The 22,391-nt window shown below is 39.3% G+C and overlaps 1 protein-coding gene across 1 annotated transcript in view; it reads right to left on the bottom strand.

Moving 5' to 3' along the window:
• Window positions 1–12,413: 12,413 nt before the first annotated feature.
• MCM9 (minichromosome maintenance 9 homologous recombination repair factor) overlaps window positions 12,414–22,391 on the bottom strand; it is a 49,589-nt gene continuing 39,611 nt past the window's right edge. Inside the window, exons 10-12 of the mRNA XM_069805122.1 lie at window positions 21,654–21,736; window positions 16,833–16,978; window positions 12,414–14,630 (exon numbers count right to left, since the gene is read on the bottom strand). Coding sequence (XP_069661223.1) covers window positions 13,070–14,630; window positions 16,833–16,978; window positions 21,654–21,736 — 1,790 coding nt within the window. The 3' untranslated portion in view covers window positions 12,414–13,069. The remainder of the gene's footprint in view (window positions 14,631–16,832; window positions 16,979–21,653; window positions 21,737–22,391) is intronic.

Raw genomic sequence — 22,391 nt, forward strand, 5'->3', positions numbered from 1 at the left:
TATCAACAGTATCAGTTTGGGAACCCTGAGTTCACGAAGCAAATGTTTTTGCTTAGTTTAGGTTAACTGATACAAGTTTAGCATGCTAGCAGTAAAAATAAAGGTTCTATCTGGATTTTTTTTTTTCCCAAGCAGCTGCATGATGTTTAGATTAAAGCCCTGAAATTTGTTAGTAAACTGAATAAGGTGTTTTCTAGACTTCATCTTTCAAAATTAGTTATAGATCTGAAATTAACATATCCATCACTTCTAATAACAAAGCCTTTTGGAAACATAATTTTAACTTAGATATATGGGGAATGTGTTTAAAATAAAGCACTTTATTTTACTCACATTCTCAAAAGAAACCATGCTATCTTGAGTCCTGAACAGTGAGCAGAAACAGAGTTCCTTTACTCAGAATGGGAATTGTTCAGTGAATGGATAATAAACTGTTTAAAATCTGCAAGTTGTGTGTCTTTACTTTGTATGAGGCACGCAGCTGGCAAATACGCAGCACTAGGAGATACAAGACCTGTAGTTATATCTGCACTTGCTTAGCTCTGTATCTGTAGACACCTGTGACACGCGTGCTTTCTGCCCTCATCGTAGTGCCAGAGGAAGGGAATCTTAGGAGTGACCCCAGTGGTGCACTGTTCTGTCCCAAGCCAGGATAATGTTTTTTTGTCTTCAAGACCTTCAGCAATGAAGCTTCCACAGTCTCTCTATGGTCACCAACTGCTGAACTCTGGGCTCAAAGCACCTGCACCAAGCTTTGCTTAGGTATCTGCGGGTGGGCAGGTCTCCACTGCCCTCAGGCTTGCTCCTGGACGTGACATCAAGCTGGCTGGAACCTGTGCTGAAGCATCAGATACAGGTGGGCTGCCCAGGCCCTGCTCCTGCTTTGGGCTGCACCCAAGCACGTGCTGCCCAGACCACCATAACCAGCAGAGCTGGTCCCCAGCACAGCTGGAGACCCAGGCTCAGCCAACAAAGTAGAGGTGTGTGTTGGGAGGAACTGCAAACAAAACTGTGAAGGCCCACTGATTAAGAAACTGCTGACTGATGTTAAAAGCTGTCAAGGATTGTATACAGATAGATGCTGAAGTTTCAGTTTAAACCTAGTATCGGTGCATGACAAAAGCTTTGATAATTCTGTCCCCAAATCTCATAGGTCCAAGACCAGTCTTGCTGATGAGCTGACTCATCACTACCAGATGTGTTAGATAAAGGAGGGAGGGAGCGAAGTGCCTGAATCCTGTGAAGTTTTAATCACTCACCAAACAAGCATTTGAAAGGCAGGGAAGCATTAGGGTGAAATAACAGTCTCCTTAGTCAGAACATTCATGGGCCACTGGAAAAAGCTGGGGACTGGTAGATGCTTCATTAGAAACCAGGAGTAAAGCAATGCAAATGTTGCCAATTACAGAAAGCATGTTACTATTGTCTTAATTTGGAAGAAAGGAGGTTAGTAAATGCATATGATACAGGGAAGTTCACAATACCACTCTAAAGATCAGAGAAACAGAAGAGAGAGAAATCCCCAAAAGATCTTTTTAGCAGATATTGGTCATTACTGGTGTTATAGTACTGGTCAAACCTGTTTGGTTTTTTGTTTGCTTAGAATTCAGAAAGATTTGTGTGTTGCTATCACTAAAAGAGAATGAGAATAAAACATTTTTTCCTGTTTCACAGAGAGAGAAGACGACTCTCACAATAACACTCAAGGAGTTTTCAAGAGTGTTCAGCTCAAACCTGGTTTGCTACCAATTAAGCTAATGTTAATCAGCTTAGTGCTCATGCTAATGCATAAGCATATTATTGAGGAAAGGATGAGAGGTACCAAAGCCATCCCTGCCTTGGACGCTGCTGACAAGGAACTTTCAATTGCGCAGCTCTCAAATAATAATACATTGCACTGAGAGGGTATTCAATTTCTCTCTAGATCCTTTTGCTGAAAGAAAGAATTAAAGGTAGAAGCAGTCCCTGACTGCATTTAGCAGAGAGATCTGAAGAACACCTGACCAGCTCATTCCACAACTGTGCTGGTTTTCAGTCTGAGATTTCAACAGTGAAATGATTTTCAGTAACATTTCTCCTTGGCCAGGACAGTTTCTTACCCTGATCTGAGCGAGATGTAATGCCAAAAGGGTCCAGGTCTGTGTGAGTCCATGCCAGGGAGGACTGCTGAGGCATATCAAGTTTGCTGACCTGATAATGAAGAAAGCAATCCATAGCTGACTCCATGCTCCATGACCATTCAGTGTCCTGGCACCCATCATACTGGAACTAATTCTAAAAATAAGAAAAAGTGTTGTGACCCAGGTCACTGTTGAGATATCGTATGTCTTAGTTTGGAAAAGAGCATTTAATGTCACAGTCGGGCTCTTCATCGTGGCTTACTGTTAAGTGCAATGGATTCAGGTACTAAGGGCAACAGTGCAGACATGTAATACATTAAGAAAGAGTTTAGCATATCATTCAATAAGTGAAAGATCTTACAATTATACTACGATTATTTCTTCCAACAGTGGTACTACGAAGACCTTTTAAATTACATTTTAAGCATGTCAGGAGAGTAATCCTACCCGAAGAAATGTGATATCATTTTGCTGTTGTGATTCCTGAGACCAGGGAAGAAGCAGTGCAGACACCCACCGTGTTCAGTGACCGACGAGTAATTTTCAGAACAGTCAGCTCCCAAGGACGTTTCTCGCTGCAAAAAAGAATTCAAATTTTGGAGCTCCCTCTGCTGGTTCTTTCACTCACAACTGCTTCCCCTTCTCTCCGACCGCTCATTATCACTTCAACAATTCTTTTCATGTATTGTATTAAAAAAAGAAGTTACTACATTGCTTATCAGAGCACGTGTCTGTGATAGTTGATACTACATTGGAGAAAAATCCGGCATTCCTCTAACAAGGAGAGGAAAGGTTTCTTCTTCTAAATCTAGTTTCAGGACTTGCAACTGCGTAGTGCATGCACGCAAGTATTTAATGGAAGCATATGCCCCTATCACTCCATTCTTCCAGGAATTCCTAATATGTGTGCACTCATGTTCTGTGACTACTTTAATGTATGTTAGAGTCTGCCTTACTAAGTATAAACAAAGTAAACCAGGAAGAAGACACTGTGAAAATGCTGCGCAAAATAGCGCAAGCACACACCACCAAGAAACTGGGTATAGGGTTTTATACTTGTCCTCTATACAGCTTATTTAAGTGCCACGTGGTCTAGAACTTCCCTCGTTTTTATTCAAAGTATTTTCTTACTGTCACGTCTGTAAATGGCACTACAGATTTTCTGAGTTTGCTATTCTAAGCTGTAACCAGGCTCGATGTGCAACACAACGCAATCACATGGATATTTCAGGTGCATCTCTTCAAAAACAACCAAACAAGCAAGAGAGAACACAGTCAGACATCAGAAACGGTGTATGTCCAAGGTATTGCTCAAGTTTCATTGTTTTCGTTCCCTTCAAAGAGAGCTCAGGGTTTGTTTTTTTTCTATCAATTGGCTCACTTTTCTTATAACTTTAGGGCTGTTAACCCAAATCCTCAGTGATTAAAATGAACCTCTCCATTTTGATAGGCAGCAGCTCATCTCCTATTGCCTTGCAGCAAGGATGCCATTACAGGTAAGTTTGCAAAATAGCCTCCAAAGTGCATAGGATCAAACCTGAGACACAAACCTTTCTGGGACATGCTTTTGCTCTGCATGCAACAATCTCCCCTGCAAAAATGAGTTTTCTACTCCAACTTTTTTTGTGATTAGTATCAAATAGCTTTAACTTTAAAAGGTAAAATTTCATTATGTTCAAGTACTTTCTGAATGGATTAAAGGGGTCTGAAAATAGATTATAGAACTTTTCCTCCCATTTTCTTGTAGCCAACCCACTGTTTTTGCAGTTAAGTTGCAATAAATTCCAACCAATCTGAAGTCTGCGCATCAAATTGTAGCCTATAAAAAATTTTAATAGTGGAGGTATACAGCCCTCAATGAGGTTGATAAAATACTAATGGGAGAGCCACAATGTAATCACAGGAACAGCTGATTAAATAAAGATGGCACTTAACAGAATAAGATCATTTCAAATCTAATGATTACATTAGATTATATCATCATTTCAGTGACACCACTGAGAGGTGATTAGAGATGGAACTTTAACTTTCAACTTCTGAACAATTTAATTTACATTTTTTAATCACTAACATAGAAAAAAACCCTTTTATTTCCTCTATGTTCACTGAGAGAACAGTATATTTTTAGTTCCAGTTTGGTTGAAGAAGAGGTTTCTTTCAAAAGATTAGAAGGCTGCTTAGTTCTGAATATTGATAACTGGATAATGGACCCATAAATATATGCTGCTAAGCTGAATCTTGTGAAGGTCATTAGAAAATTATCCCACTGAAGTCACTGGAAATATTCTTTCTGGTTCTTGCAGAAACTGGAATGGCCCACTAGTGACTTTAAAGTTTTCAATCTTCCTAACATTTTATGGTATATTTAAAATTATTTTGGCTTCAGTCCTTGTTATTTATTTAAACAAGGAAAGATCTTTCAGTGATGCTGTTAATCACTAGCTATATTGTAGAGCAGAGCTGTCAGTCATAAATATTCATAAACTGTAAACCAGACACCGTAAAAAGTATTTTTTACCAAAAAAAGTCACCTTTCCATAGTTTAAGGGGAGTTTATCCTACCTCGGAATACAAGAATAGACTAGGTGACTCAGCATTTCTAGCTTTTAGCCTTCATGTTTAATATTTCTGAGGTTTCCTGTGGTCATAATTAGCTCTAGGTGTTGTTAAGATGAAAGTTGAGATCTCTTGCGCAAGTACGGTATCTATGACTGAGAAAAGAGCGCCAGCTGCAGCAAGGCTGCACTGCCGTGGTCCTCAGCACAGATGTGTGCACACCTGCTTACTTGGCAGCACAGTGTCGATCCAGATCCACGGACTGGGATGGAGAACATCACTTAATGCTTATGCTGATGTGCGAGTGGCTATGTCAACTGGCATCCCGCACTGCTTTGGGTTCCTCTCCACTGTGGGATGCTCACCCCATTGAATTTTGAAGCTGTTAGTGGGTAGCGCTCTCTCCTAGCAGCTGGCCTTCTGTTTCTGAGGTCAATCTGTGACCTGAAAGAACCTCTTAAAACATCATTGCTGTAGTGCAAAGACACCTTTGCACTCAAAAGGCATGCATTTTTACACCTCTGTATCTCCATGAAAGAGGGAATGGAGTAAAGCCGCTGTCCTACTAGTAGTGTAGAGTGGGAGTGAAGCTGCATGTTTCCTTGAACTAGACCATTGCTTCCAGACCACAGAGCTGGGCTAGAAGCAGAACTGCAGGTGCAGCTGCTCAAATTGCTGACTAGTCTCTCTCACGCTGAAGATAGAGGTGTTGCTTCTCTTCTGTGTGACATTTTGTTCTGAGAGATGAACAACGGCTTGTGGCAAGTAGGTGCCTTGAATGGAGAAGGAAAACACTTCAGGACAAAGGCAAATAACAATTCTGGAAATATGTGGTGCACTCACCTAGTATTTGGCAGTGAAGATGAAAAACATAAGGATGCCGCTGAATGTGGAAGATGACCACATGTGGGAACTTGCAGCTCCCACTGTTCTTCACCCCTGTTTTCCAGTGCCAGGAAGTACAGAGTTATAATAATGTTGACAGTAGCAACAGGATGATCTGGGACATGGTACCAGCTATTTAGAAGATGCTGAACACCTTGTGAGCGATCACAGTCATGTAGGTATTGCCTGTATTGGCTTTTCTGTTGGGGACTGTGATGACACATACACTTCTTTCCTTGCCTTTTTACATAATCTTATTGTAACTGTCTCGTGACTACTGAGTTCAAGTTAGGAAATGTCACTGATTGAAAAGTCATTACTCCAAAGGATATCTCTTCCTAAGCTGCATTGCAATAATACATTTTATTTGTACAATAATATTTGCATTATTACACAATATGCATTTGATATGCCTATTTTATTGCACATATGGTTATACAACTGCACATATAATTATTATGTGTGCAATTGTAATTACACTTATTTGTTCAGAATAACCAAACTTGATAAGAAACATATTTTCAGTCTTTTCTAAAATAGCTGTGCTCTTTACTCAGTAAAGGACAATGTTTTTCCTTGGAACTATTAACATTCTTCTAACAGGAAGGAAAGTATTGATAAGTGAAGGCATACCAGCTACCTAAGGGAGATGACATAATTAGCATTCATTATTAATGAAGCTATTGCCTCATTCACATGAAATACAGAGCACTTAATACTCTGTTTACCTCATCTTCCCATCAATAAATACATTCCCTCTAGAATGCGGTTACATGTCCTCACTTGGGAGATCTGTTCACATTGAATCCACTAATTAGAAGTTTCAGTTCAGTTTATATTAACTTTGCCTTGCCTTTGGCTTTAGTTCACTTGGTTTTGTAACCCTGGTGCACATTATGATATTTAACACATTAATCCATGTATCTGACAAGAATCATGACATTCAAACTACCGTCCTGAGAATAACATGAGCAACAAGCAAATTCAGCCATGTAGGGTTTTTTCCTGTTTACTAGTTATTTAGAATGAAAAGCGGTATATAAACTGGAGTAAGACTAGCTGGCAGTTGGCGCAAGAAATGTGTTAGCAGAGTAGCTCATACACATGACGCATACTGCCTTTTTCAGTTTGTCTTCTGCCACATTTTTTGTGTCATGTCTAAAATTTTCATAATGCCGGGAAGAACTGAAGGCTGGTTTTGTAAGATGTTTACATGGCAAGTGATTCTTATTACAGGTTGTTTTACAAGCCTAAGAACTCGGTATGTGCCCCAGAAGTGCCTTAAATAAGATGGGCAATACTTCCCAGGGGAGTTTTGAGGAGAGCTGCACTGACATTGCAGGACCAGGCAGTGACAACAGTCCTGAGTTGCAGAGAAAGAAGCAACAAGGGTCTGGGAGGAAGGGAAGGAGGTGAGGAGGCACCTCAAGGGGACGGTAAGGAACCAGTGGCAGCAGTCGCAGGCCACGTCTGATAAAGCATTGCCAATGGTCTCCAGCAAGACTGGACTATAAGAAGGTCACGAACCACAGCTTTGTCCTCGTAAGGGCTTTAAGATCCTGAAAGGTAACAAATACCCACACATCCTGCTGTCTCTAGGAAGAATTTCAGGTGATCCTGAAGGATGGGAACTGATTATTAAGTGTAACTTAATAGTGTAACTGTTTGAGTTAGAGAGGTCAAAAACATTAGAAGCAAATTGGATAGAAAAATGGCTCTTTTCTGCCTTACTGCCTTTTCGTTTCAGGGAAGTTTCACCTAAACGTCTATAGATTGCACTGTTTGTCTTAAATGTCACTTTTGCAGTGATGCCTACAATGAACGGGTGACAAATACTAGATTGCTGTATGTAGCATGCTGAGACTCATCTGCAAGTGAGTAGCACTCAGTAAATGAAGAGATGAATTAAAGTGAAATTAAAAAATCACTAAAAAGATTTTAAAAATTAAAGGAATTTTAAAAACCCAACAACAAGTAAAGACCTTACTAGAGGTCTGGAAATAACCTGTGGCTGTATAACCAGGCACAGCTTTTTAGTTTGTCTTCACCTTGTGAAGACTGCTTTCAATAGCATCTAACTCAGAAAATAAGCGCTGGGCATGTCCTGTTTCTGTAAATGGGAAGTAGAGAGGAAGACTCTTTAGGAAGCCTCTTTCAGCAGGATTTTTCAGCTACGAAAGAAGTGAGGAGACAGGCCATCAGAGAGGTCTGTAAAACAACCAGTGATGTAATGTAACCACAGAGAACAATTACTCACAGCTCCCCCTTCCCAAGTACTGGCAAACGGGGAGCGATTCAGGCACTAAGCAGAGCCACCTCATGACAGTCTAGAATATCTTACCTGGGCTCCTAATTCGGAGAAGCATGGGTCTCACCTAAGTCTGGTCTCATTTCAGCCAAGGCTGTGCCTTCCTCAGCAAAACTGCCATGCAGGAAGATTAAAAGAATTATGATGAAGCATTTTTTTACACAAAAATATAATTAAACAATATAAAAATATAATTACATGGTTGGGGTTTTTGCTTTCTCACTGACTCATCAGCATGTCTGCATGGGCCATCCAGGAGAACACTACTGTGGGACAGCTGCCAGTAAAACCATGATCTTGTCCCACACTGACATGACACAATCTGGTTTCAACCAAGGCAATGGGGTCTGGGCACTGAATATCTAACAACAGCATTTCATTGCTGCTCACAAACGAGGACCTGATCAATGTGCTGCTAGAACCAATGACTTCTGAGGTTTGGTTCAACTGGATTTTAAGGCAGCAACGTATATATTCACCTTTAATGAACCAGACTCATAAAGATAAAACACAGCTTAATAAAATACTAGTGTATTCAACATAATAGTTGGTTTCATATATATTTTCATATATTCAGTCACCCTGAGAAGACACATTGGACATGTTTTTATATCCTCAGATCTTATAGTCTTAGATAGACAAACTCAGAGAGGCAAGTGTTAAAACACGAAGGAGATACTGGCTCTGTGCCTGGCCAGGAAGGCAGGCTGGCAGGAAGTGACTCATCTGCCCATTGACTGCACAACGTAGAGGAAATTCATCTGTAGGTTAGCCCAGCAGACTGTCACTGCCATAATGGATTAAATCCTCCCATCATTGGGCTGTTGCAGCACTCAAAAACCGTGAAAACATATGAGTGTTTGTGGAGGAAGTTAGTTTAAAAAGGGAAAGGAAAGAAGTTAGCCATGCTCCCTGCCAAGGCACTGATAAATGGGTTCTGTAGCAATGGCAATGGTGAGGGAGAGAGTAAATCAACAGCAGGTATCATTTTCTTATTACTGTGTGCTTCTCATTTATCTTGAATGCTCTGAATTCATGCTATGAATCAGAAGCAATACCACAACAGTAGTATTTCAACTGGTCCGGTAAAGAAAGATCTCAGCAGTATCTGCTCTTCCAAATTTATTCTTTGGTTACTTACCCGACACATTTGGGTGACTAGGACCTCTTTGCAGTCAGTCTGAAAGGCCAACAGTGCTTTTCTTCTGCTAATATAGACAAGACGGGCTTTTCTGCAAGCTGAATAGCATGTCCCTGTGCCGCCTCTTTGCTTCCAACTGGGAAACAAAGCCACCCAAGTAGCCTTCCAGGCAGAGTGACTTCAGAGTGACTGGAGATTGCAGTATCCTTCCTTGATTCCTTTTGGCTTTCCTTCCATTTCTCACATTATATGAAAGGGAGAAGCAGATCCCTCAGATCAAAAAAAGCTCTTCTCAATAAAGAAGCACAGTTCCATTTCATAAAGTAATACACTGACTACTTCTAATCTGGGGATTCTGAAGCAACAACTTTCTTTTTACTGATATACTGTCATCTAACGTATTATCCCTCCAAAATTATTGACCGTTAAGACACTACAAAGAATGACAGAATACACTCTGCCTAAAATCTACAGTATGTGTTTGGATTTAGATACCTAAAACATATCTAAGTGGTAGATAGCAACCCAGCCATGCTCCTTCCAGGGCTGCACAGCTCTACAGACAGAATGTCTTCACTGATCTGGAAAAGTCTCCTGGGCCTTACCAAATTTGTCCTGATCTGCTCAAAGGTATTGTTTTGAGGGATGCAAGCTTGACTTGCAATCTAGTAAAGACAGATGCTCAAATGTGGGAGGTCTTGGGTTCTCAGGTGCCCTCAGCAAGAAGAGCAGTGAACCTCTATCACTTTCTTGTTTCCTCTACCTCCAGAGCACAGGGTATCTTAAGTGAGACCACTCACTACCATTTCTTCTTGAAGGGGCCATTTCACAACCAAAAATATGACAGAGATGAAGACAGAAGAGCAAGATTATAATTACACTGCACCTTACACATCTCATTGATTTAAGCTTCAGCTGTTAAGTACTCAGGACATCTCCAAATCAGGCCTTACAAATGGCGCCCATTAAAAAATGAACGTACGGAGTTCGCACTCACTAGTGAAAACCTTGGTTTAGGTGGGCCATTTTGTCCATGTTAAGCAGGAGCTCAGATGCCGTGGTATTTCTTTATCCTTCCTGGTTCTGTTCTCTGCTAAGCATCGGGGGCCCTTTCTAGGCATGCTCTAATGGAAGCTGCTGCAATTTTCCTCTTGCTGTCAGGGAATTTCAGCAAGCCTGTGGAAGAGCTCATAGATTTAGCCTCCTCTAAGTTCAGATACCTCAATAAACATACCTTGCTTGGTTGTACTGCTGTAAGGCAATGAAAGGATATATCCCAAAGGTCTGGCAGTGTACTGAGCTGGTTGAGTCCACCAGGCGCTGGACACATCAGGCAGCCTATCCTAAGAGATCCAGTCTCCAGCAAGTTGCCAGCTTGCTCACGGCTCTGCTGACTGTACTTTTAAATAACAGTTAAACTGTAGATTTCAATTCAAAACAGATTAATTAAAAAAAAAAAAAGGAATCTAGCAGTATTTTATCAGCCAAACTGCTGAACTGGACCACAAATGTGATTTGTACTGTATGACTGGAAAAGCTGTGGGACACCCAGTACCCCAGTATTCCAGGCTGAGTTTTACTGGATCAGAGGAAACATTTTTCATCTATGAAAAAATAAACTTGGTTTAATTATCTTCCATGTACTCAGCTGCAACGATCTGTGCACAGGTTTGAGGACACCACGGGAATGTGAGTGCCCACTTCTCACAGTTGTTGCTAACTGGGCATTCCCTTGCTTCATCAGACTTTGCATGTTTCATTAGTAAGGAAGATAGATAACTGCATTACCTGGCATTTCAGCTTTCCTGAAACACGGCTGCTCTGCTTCACAGTGTAGTTTCCCTGGCCCTCAAGGCAGATCTTACAGTGCAACAACTTTTAAACAAGCAGAATATAAAAAACAGAACCTTCTCAAACACAGCACAAGCATGGAGAATATGAAGGAAATTTTGAGCTTGACTTTCACCTCAATTTTGTGCCACTATGACTCTGCTGATTTCAAGAGTTCTAATTTCCACTAGGCAGACGGAAGAAAAGTCAACCAGCCTCCCACAAAAGAATATTTAGCAAAAGGTCTTGCAGTTCTTGGGAGCAGCTCCTCACATAACTTTACATAGCATATTACATTAGATGAGGCCTGAGCTACTGATTGATAGGGAAGTGATGAATAAAACATTACTTCCAGCATAGGTGGATGAAATTTCTCGACTAGTATTTTCATCATTTTGCATGGTAAAAAAAGCTTGTGATGCCTGACTGTGTGGATCCCATAGCTATGTTCTGGCTTTGCACTAGCCAGCTAGTAACATCCATCAAACCAAACAGCTAGCAAGGATTTTTGATTGTTAAATGAGACCACCACCCAACGGGCTGATGCAGCTCCAGTGGTGATGAAAAACTATGCCTTTATCTGGCCTCTGACAATTCAAGTAGGAAGACCATCATAAATGTTAATAGCTCCAGGATTCTTGACCGTTCTCCAGTTTCAGTGTAGACAGCATCCTGTAGGAAATGTCTGATTTTCATGGGCAGTAGGATCATGCATGCAGGTCATCCTTACCCTGGTGTAGGTCTTTGTGGACTCGAAGAGGTGGGTCTGTGCTCTGGGAGGGAGGTGGATAAACTCCACTTCTTTGGATTGATGTCATGTTTCCAGTGGAGGAACTACCACACAATCAGTCTGGACAGTAATGTTTCTGTCATTTTCCCAAACTCTTAACAGTAAGCCAACTACTACAGTTACTGTTCTCATGATTTCACTGTATCACACCGAAGTACTTGGGCCTCACACTCCCTCATTCTCCAAAATTTTGCAGTATTTTAACTCACCTGGTTTCAAGGGAGCTACTTCTAAATTTAAGCAAATCAAGAGAGAATCAGATCTTCTTTGTGCTAGCAAGCCTCTCAAAGGATTTACTGTGCTGTAAGCAACCACTCCATTCTCTGTTTACCTTGCAGGTAATAACAAGAATATTCTGTGGAGAATTTAAATACAGAAGAAACATACCAGGCAAATGACTGAAAGAAATTGAAGGCTTACCTTTCTCTGTAAACATGTAATGCATTAGTAGATTAATTTCCCATTAGACAAATGAATGACATAGGATGCAGCATGCTACAGAAGATGAACTGCATATCAGATGCAGTAAAACTCTAATCACAATTAAAATAGTCAAGTAAACATTATCTGAGTCAGAATCAAGCTACAGTAGGGTAGCTCTTCACCATGCTGCTAGGTTTGAAGTGTAGCTTATATGCCAGGGCTTAATGCCTGCATTAAAGTTACCCTGGTTACTGAGGACTCCCATTCAATCACCCGAAATTTGTTCTCTCTGCGGTGGAGAACTGTCTTGTTTATTACCGAGTTGGGTTTTGATAAAATGACCCAGAATACAGACACAGATACCTGAACCAGTGTATTTAAAATGGAAATTAAAAAAAGAGAAACAAAAAGCTCTTGATCCATGTCTTCAACATCAGCAGCGCGACAAGGAGCACAGTAACCAGAGATGCAGCAAAATTGCCATGATACTGATAATACAGAAATACTTACTATAGCATGATGATAAATCACAATATTGCTAACTACGCTGAGACAAACAGCATATAAGGATGAACAAAATATAATGACATAGTTTTAGCATCATCATTTTTCTAAAGTGGCACAGTCATTTGGAAGGACAATCTGAATCACGTATAGTTCTAACTGTTACATGAAATAAAGGGTAACAGTCAATTAAATCTGCTCTTCTGCAAGATTCACTATACTCTGGATACATGAACATAACCATACAAGTCTTCAGGTTACATCAGGTCAATCAGAACAGTCAACTGATACAAGCAGTCTTGGGAAGAGTTTAGAAAACTAAACACCACATCAGGCCTGCAGTATGTGCAGTCCTTAGCTTATGTAAAGTATATACTGCCCTTAAAGTATGTTCATTGGTATCAACAGAGGTCCAGGATGATTGGTTTTAAATGCTTTGTAAACTATGGATACAATTGACAGAAGGATGGAGATTCAGAACTGCATGTTAAGTAATTTGGAGGATATACGTGTTATGTGCTTGGATTTTTCCTAACCTCTTCATCCCAGTCAAAATCTAATGTAGCATCATCTAGCTCTGCTATCGAGAAGAGAGATTTCTGTGTGACGACACTGGCTTTACTAGCATTTCCCAATGCAAAACTCTTCCTTCTGCTAGGATTGCTCACATGCACCTTCAGCAATGGGCTATGGCTTTCCTTGCTAGTGTCAATCTTAATGGTTTCCAATTTTGACTCAGGACGTGATGCAAAGGAGAATGTTGACAGTTTGGCTAATGTGGTGGAGCGCACCCTCCCTGTGCTCGGGCCGCCAAGCTTCTCCTCTCCCTCCCTTTTCTTTTCAGTGGGTGGAGATGACACAGCATCAAAACTGACATCAGAGCGTATTGTTGCACTTCCTCTAATCTCTTTCCCTAAGGCCTGACTCTGTTGCTCTTCTCTCCCTTTATTATCAACTGATCGTTTTTCCAAACTGTTTTTTCCTAAGCGAGTCAATGTCATCTTGCATTTCTCAGGGGGGCAGCATTCTTCTGGCAGCTGCTCTCCCTGGAGCTGCTCTCCAGGCTTAAAAATAGTTTCACTCTGAAAAAGAGAAAATTCTTCATTTTTCTTCTCTGAAGAATGATCAAGTTTTGTCCTTGGTCTGAAAGAAAATTTAGCTAGTTTAGCTGCTGGAGGACTTTCACTGTCAAGGATTTCTGGCTCATGGGAACTTACTACCTTTGTTTCCTTCACGACTTGACCTTTACTTTGTTTTCTCATGGAAATTGTTGCAGGTTTTGCTGCTACAGATACGCTTTTCTTTTCCTCCCCTAGCACAGAATCTGCATCACTTGAAAGATCTGACAGGCCAGATGCAGGCAATACTGAAGGAAGGGCCTTTGCCTCGGGGTCCTGTGTACTTGTAAAGAATCTACGTGATTTCTTCGTGTGCAGTCTCTGCCAGCTTTTAGACACCCGTTGTGTAATAACTGAATCCTGCACACTAGCACTTGGTGATGCTGGATCTTGAATATTTGCTTCTGAAGAAAAACAGTTGTCTTCTTCAGGCCTTTTCCTGCTTATCTTGGAAACTTTGTCCTGTTCCAAAGAAGCATGTAGATTCACAGTTGTTAGTGACTCTCTCATTGCATTTTCCTTCCTTGGTATTGAAGCACTTCTTTCTTCAGAACAGGATGTTTTACACAGGGTTTTTGAAGCCAAGTTATTTGGAGATATCTTGGGCACCGGAGACTTCTTCTGAAAAGTTTCTTCAGCATCAGTGTTGCTCTCTTCCAGGCTGTCAAACCATGCCAGGCTGCCATCATCACCTCTCTTTCTATGTTTCATCAAGTGTTTTGTATTTTTGTTATTACCATGTGCTGGGTTGCACAAGGGTTCCAGATGTATATCCTCTTCACAGATGCTTTCGGGCAAAGAAGGCTGTGGACTGGAGTTATCCTCTTGTTGATTTGAAGGTTCTGACTGAGACAGTTGCTTTGACTGCCCAAATGCATCCTTGTTCAAGCATCTTGTAGTAGTACTGAAACTTGTCTCTTCAGGCTGCAGCTGGCATGAATTTTCCTTTTGTAATCTATGGAATGAAAAAAAAAAAGGCAATAGTAATTTATTTTTCTTTTTTTTTTCTTTCTTTATTGCATTAGTGATGCTTAATATGTATGAATGGTGAAAAGCTACAAATAATGTAGGTCACAAAACTGCATTATTAAGTTTCACATATAGCTCCGAGAGCTGGTGGTGCAGTCTGTGATCTTTCAGCAGCTTTCACAGTAAGTGGAAGAATTTAGTGTCCCCAGTAGAAGATAGGCAGATGGACAGAGAAAGCAACCGCCTAAACTTAATTTCCTTGGGAAACCAAACAGAACCCCCCCCCCACACAAACAGCTTTGCATTACTTACACCCATTGCTAGAGTCCCTTAAGCATTACATATTCTGTAAGTGTATCTTCTAGAACAGGAACCTCATTAGATTTTATCCTGACCAAGGCAAAGCCTCAAACAAGTTATCAGAATGGAAAATCTAAGTATTACTTGGAATAGTGGTTGCTGGTGGTTTTCTCTCACAATCACTATGGACTCAATATGTCAAAAACTTCACATAATAGAGTGAAAGCATCTCAGATCACTATAAAACTTAATTATCACTGTCCGTGGCTATTAATATCCTCAGGGCCCTCCAAAACAACAGAGGTGCTAGAATGAGGGTTCCCTTCAATCTCAGTACAGCTGATATTCTGTCTATTGTACCTAAACATATAATTTCCAAGGGAGACAGCATTCTACTTTTTGCTAAATAGTGATTCTAACCATGAATGAAGAGCAGCTACATTCCATCCCCAAAGTGACTGCATTAGTGTAAGTGAAATGATTCCTATGCATTATAAAGAGTTCCTCTGCTATATGAGAGAGAAAACACTGTATTGACATGTATGTTTTAGAATCATCATTATCATTATTTATGAATATGCTTATTCTTAAAATTTTGATGGAAAGTAGCAGCAATTATCTGACCCATCAAGAAGGCCTGAAAGATACATGCTTGTTTTATTGAAATATAGTTTAGGGGAATGCATGGGACAAGTCTAACACAGAATAGGTTGTTTTAAAGAGGACATTCATTTAGTATTCTCTAAGCTGCTTAAAAGCGGGAAGAAGAAATCAGCTTAATTTGCAGCACGGGGGATTCAGTGGGATATTGGGAAAACCTTTATGAGCATTAGGATGGAGCAATAATGGAACAGACTACCCAATGGCAATGGAAAATCCTCTTCATTAGAAAGCCTTTATAGCAGATAACACGAGCCCCTGCCAGGAAGGTCAAACACAGACCTGATCCTGTCTTTGTATTTGATCTCCCATCCCATCCTACATTTCTATGATCCCTTATGAACATCTCTGTTTTAAAACTAGCTTTTGTCTGTCTGTTGGAGATACTCCACTTTCACCTGCTTTTATTGCCTCTGTAGTTATTTAAGATGTCCTTACTATGAGTTACAAAATAAGTCTGAAAAATATTTAAAGGAATAAATGTATCTTCCCAGCTGTTTCCATTAGTTTCGATAACATTAATCTTTTGTCTTCCTTTAACAATAAGAAAGTATGAGTTTCTTTAGAGCCTAATCTCATTTCAGGAAACAAATGTTATTTTTTTGTTATTTTATTTCCTTCCAATCCTAGTGTTTTCCTCTCAGCCTCAGTACATGAAAAGTTTTCTATTAATACCAGCAAACAGACTTTCCAAAGACTATTGCAGTGAGCTGAAAGCTAGAGAAGACACAGTGAAAATTCCAGTGTGTAAAAAAGAAAAATCACTCAAAAGTACAGAACTTTGATTCAGGCTTATATTCTCCATTAACAGAAAGGGAAGGATCCTGACAGCCCAACACAAAATTAGGCTTAAAAAATACAAAGCAGAGCTGCTGTATTTTACCAAGCAAGTAACAAAAGGTTATATAAAATTATTTGCTCAGCTATAAAATCTGGCGTTTTGACCCTAAGAAGCTCCGCTGAAACTTATCTGAGCATAGAATTGAGATACGAGTTGGGAACTGATTAAAGTGTTCTTAAATTCTTTGTAAATTGCATGACCCAGAGGGAGAAATGATCTTGTGATGATCTCAGAGCGCACTTTAAAACAATCACCCTGCTTATCCATGTCCTCTAAAGAACAAGTCCCTTCCCAATGTCAGATGCTATTTTTAGACCTTCTCCAGATATTATTGTCAAACAATTCTTTTTTGCTATTGAATTATTTTGTTACTTTGCATATTATAACCTGTCAAGTCTTTGTAGCTCTTTCTGTAGAAGATCTTGCAGCCCCAGTCGCTCCAATATGAGTTCACACTGTGTTTGGTACTGCGCCATTGGATTTTCTGGAAATGAGGTGTGTAAGGCATTGATGCCTCCGAGAAGTGCACCCCCCTACGTCACCAAAGAGAGAGAGAAAAAAATAGGAAGGCATCTTTATTATTCAGGACCAAATTTAAACAGCAGAGACCATTTTATACAAAATTCTCCCTTAGATATTTTAAAGCTTAAGGTAGCAAATATTTACTGAGTAACTGTATTCACACAAATAATCTTATTAGATCTGCTCACACAGGCAAAGCTGCTCATACACATAAAGCAATTATATGATCAAGCCTGCAGTTTACTTGTACTGGTTTATTTTTATTTCTACAAAAAATGGAAAGTCCACCCAAGGCTTGAGAACTTCATAACTAAAAATGGAAATTAACATTAAAGAAGTTTTCCAAATACCTTGTAAAAATTCTGCCCATGTGAGCACTTTTATAACTGAGGAAGTTCTGACCACTAAAAGGTTTCATTAGCTTTGCCTAGTTATTTAAATGGAAAGACCTGGATATTAAGGCTTGTCAACACAGGGTAAATTGACCAGCAAAAATATTTCTGAATAGCTCTTTAAGAGTAACTAACTATTTGGGAATAATTCCAGAGAGCAAGTGATTTTAATCTGGAACGATTTTGCTGTGTCTTGTGAAAATGAAGCAGTTTTTATTTGGAACAGAGCATCTGCACAGTGATTTGTTCCACAACAAATAATCTAGAATAGCTCTGTAGTTAATTGCTCTTTAGAAAAAAAACCCCACACCACAAACTCTCTGTTTTGCCACAGATTAGCTAGCATTTACCACTCCTGTCTAACCTATAAAGCTCAATACAACTAATGAACAAGATGCGTATCAAGTGCTGTGAGAGCAATAGCAAAAGTCAACGGAGTCTCTAGAACCAGAAATTGCTACATATGGCATCACATGGACCACACATTTTTCATTTGTGGCAATTTCTGGTTCTTCCATTTTAAATTTTTTTGAAATTTTGTATTAAAAAAAAATTTACATTGAAAAAAACTTAATTCTGGTGGCTAATTAAAGCTCTCTAAAACTACGCAGTGCTGAAACTAAGGCTGTCCATGCAACCATTAATGCATCCCACTGAAGTTATCACTTGTTGGTTTTTTTTGCGTATCACTTCAGGAACATGATAGATCTGTTCCACATAGAAGCATTAGTCTGTAGTAATGGAAAAGCTTGTTGCAGAACCTCTCTGCCGTATTTGTTTCAAGGACTGGAAGGTTCATAGTTAATGAGGCAGGGACTGTAGAAAGGAAAGTCCAATTTCTTGGTCAGGACAGTTAAAACAGCCAAGGAGAACTGAATTCTATCTCTGATGCTAAGTTCCAGTTCTTGTCATTAAGAATGAGCCAGTTAAGCAAAAGTTTTGAAAGGCGATAAATCTGTAACTGGGATCCTGATGTGGTGTGTGCACAGAAGGAAACAGCAGTCAACAGGGAATGTGCTTAAACACTCAAAGTGCTACTACTCTGAAACTGGGGCCCTAACCATCTCTCATGGGATATGCTCCAGTGGACAATTTCTTCTGGATCGTGCATAAGTCAGCTCCAGATCAGAGAACAGGAGTAGCACCACCCCATCACTTCACAAGGACTGCGTGAAGATAAGTAAATTGGTATTTCTGAAATACTCAAATACACCGCAGATGAATTCCACAGAAAAAACACATGAAGAAATTAAGAATTCTACCTTTAGAACAGTAGGTAATAAACAAAACATTGAGCAAAACACTGACAAAGGATAGTTGCTTTTGCCTCGAGTACTGTCAACCTGTGACCTAAGGATCTGATGTTAAAAAAAGGAATACATGATTATGCATCTTAAGATATATGCCCAAGAGGTACAATTATGTCTTGCCCTCACTGACTTTTCAGTGCTTTACTTGGCCATCACAACAAGCTTCTTTTAAATGTTATTTTGTGTGTGTGTGTGTGAGAAATTCTAAGTGAGATGAGACTGAATTTAAGATATGTGTGAAGTTTCATTCCTGTGCTGGTGCTTACGCCTCTGAGATACCTGCCCCTCTGAGACTCTTGAGATATCATTTTGAGTAGAGGAAGGTGGACATATGACATTTTGAGTAGAGGAAGGTAGACATATGACAAATCCATACGCTGTGGAAGTGAGGGCAGAGGATCTAGAACAGAGAGAGAAAAAAGAAAGTATTACAGGGAAAGTTAGCAGAAAGGAAGGGTGTAAAAGTGCCTAAGGATGGGAAGACAAAACGTAAAACGGGAGTAAAAGGAGAGGGATTGGAAAGTGAATAAAAGAAGGATGAAAACATGACCAAGAGAAGGGGGGAGACAATGTTAACAAAAATGAAACAAGGCAAAGAAAAGATCAAGCCAGGGGGAGATTAGAATATGCTTACAAAGTAGGAAAGAGAAAAATAAGGGTGAATTAGAGGACAAAACAAACAAAAAGCCCCAATGAACTAGGCTGGTGATGAAAATGTGATAGTCCTCCTTCCCAAGATGGCTCACAAGAAATATCTGAACACTGGCCTCAGAACTATGAACTTTGACTTTATACTGGCAAGAATATGAGCTTTTGTAGAAGTTGCAAAGACAGTGTTGAAGACAGAGTTTGCTGAGCTGAAAGGTGGCAGCCAGTCCTTCAAGAATGACACCGGTACCTCCACATTTACTACCTCACTCTACAGACTGACAATTAATTAGGCAGGAAACACAGGATTTATTTACACATAAAGTTTTTTTTTTTCTAGAGAAGGAATCAATTTCTGAAAACAAACTTTTGCATGTTACTTCTATTTTTTTAATAAAACAAATAAATCACTTCCTTCAAAAAGAAACTGTTTCAGTGCTTCATTTATACTTTCCCAGAGGAAAGTAAAATTTGGCCTTAAATAGCAGATCTCAAATTTGCAGATTCCTAGCAAAAAAGAAAACATTTGCCTACTTGCTTATAAGAAGTGGCGAGTGGAGCAAGTATGATGAGCTTACCAACTACTCCCAGGTAATCTTCTGCAGTCATAATTCAGACAAATTTCTCACTGACTTATTAGATAGATCCTTGTTGTGCAAACTGCAGCCCTTGAGGGCAGGGCTGCATAAATATGAAAAAGTGACCCACAGTTAAAACAATTCTTTTACGTTTATTCATGCTGATGAGGTAGAGAGATATACAGATGACAATACACATTCATTATCATTATATACATAAATTCCACTTTTTGATCTGTTATGAAAAAAAAATTTAGTATTTCAGATTTCCTACATCCAAAACCATATTGCTTTGAAACCACTGTCCCATCAAATTCCCATCTAGTTAATTACAGGTTTAATTACAGTTAATGAACACTTACATGATATCTTCTGCTGTTTCAACTGGATATATTAGTACAGCTTCTTATTTTAACTTAGTGCTGTCATTGAAAAGCTGAGCTCTTCAAAACAGTGCAAGATGAATTGCAGCAGACAGCGAAATAATCTTTTGCTACTTAATAAGGTCAGGCCTTGTAGTATTTTTGAGACAAATTTCATTTGCAACACTGCAGTAGACTATCCGTGGCACAAACTGCAAGTAGCCTTTCAAGCCTCATTGAAAGAACAAGGGAGATTACAAGTGCCTACCTGCCATATGTGACTTTGTGCATCTATCCTGAAGAGCTTTGTCTCCAAAAAAGGAGCGTATCTACTCCTGCAAAGGTCTTTAAGGTCCATTGAGCTAATGGGTGCTATATAAAATTGTTTAAATTTGAATATATTCATATCAACCTATACAGAAACATAGGAAATGCCATTTTGGATCAGACCAGTCATCTGTGCAGTGGAGTACACCATCTCTGACAGAGCCAAAACCAAGTATTTCAGATGTGCTAAAAACCCCCATACATAAAACTTTGGATAATCTGCTTATGGTAATTTTTCTTTTACTCCAAAGCATGAAGATTTATTTCCCTTAAAAATACTCTATCATCTGAAGTAATAGTGTCTATATTATTTTCCACATTTCCATTTAAAAAAGCCTCTATCAGATTCACATTCCTTTTACTAATTCTAAATGCATTGCTTTTTCTTTACATCCAACATCCTAATTATGTTACAGTAAACTAAAATCTAGCCTCCCACCTTTTTTCAATGCCTTTTTACACAAATCCATGCAAGAATTGGAATGCACAATTTTCAGTGCAGCCAAAGTTTTGGACTTTTAAGGTTTCTCAGAGCATAATTAGTCTTCCAAAAGTCCTGAGTTTTAGTATCACCACCAATGTATTTTAGAATGATCTAATGGCAAAATAAAGTGTACGTCTTGGCAACTGTTCGAAACTTGCTCCAAAAAAATAATTTGGTTCTTTCATACCTAGTTAACAAGTGAAAAGATAACATCATGGAAGAAAAAACCATCAGAGGCTATTAAACACAGCAATACAGACACAATTTCTGGCTCAGAAGGTCTTTAAAATGTAGATTACCAAAAGTCAATAGTACGCCGAAACTTCACTTAGACTTCAAAGTCTATAAAAAAAAGGTACCAGGCCTTTATCACCAATCCAGATTTTTCAGTATAATCTCTGTTTAAGGATTTTAATAATCAAGATGAGACTAAAAATGACTTGTCAAGGTCTCTGATGACCTACTTTCCCTGAGTCCCTGAAACCCTCTCCAAAGAAATGAAGGGAGCTGGCATATATCTACATGATAAACTGAATCCCTTCAATGTGGTACTGCAGCAATGGCAATGTCTGCAAGAAACCTTACCTGCATAGAAGATTCCATCACCGATACCACAGTTACAGCATCTTCCAAAGTCACAGTATCCCTAAACATCAACCGGGCATGAGCTATCAAAAACAAATGGGCGTTGAAAGTAAGTGTTACCAAAGTGAAAAAGCAATTTTTTGTACTAGAAGGGACAGGATATTTCTTCAAATTTCTTCAGCTCTTCTAACACTTGTGTATGGGCCTGATTTAAACATGAATATAATCCTTTTGATTTTAATGTCAATTTCAACAGGAATTGGAAGGCTTAGTTTTACTAGTAAAGAATGTAATGGGACTTCTGGATTACAGTTACAGTGACAGTGCAAATAAAGTTGCTCAAAATGCTAGAGTTAAAAAAATGTAAAGTCCTGGATATCACAGCAAAGAGTGTGATACGAAACATCCCTATCTATATAGGCACATATCATCACCATAAAGTAAAAAATTAAGTCTAATTTTCATCACAGGTCAGAAAAGATTTTATTTCCTCTAACTGGTCTGTGTCACAAATTTAGTATTATTCAAAATGCTTTTCTCGACAATACCTTTATTTTTTCTTCCTTCCCTTTCTTAAGTCAGCAAAACAAAACTGATTTTTGTAAGATGATATAATGCAAATAATTTACCACGTAAAGCTCTCTTCCTAATTGGCGGTGGAAACACACACAGTTATTATTCAGCGAGAAAGGCAGGTTAATTAATACCATCTATATAATACTTCAAAAGAACAAAATG

The sequence above is a fragment of the Haliaeetus albicilla genome, chromosome 17, assembly GCF_947461875.1.
Source record: "Haliaeetus albicilla chromosome 17, bHalAlb1.1, whole genome shotgun sequence".
In the NCBI taxonomy this organism is placed as follows: Eukaryota; Metazoa; Chordata; class Aves; order Accipitriformes; family Accipitridae; genus Haliaeetus; species Haliaeetus albicilla.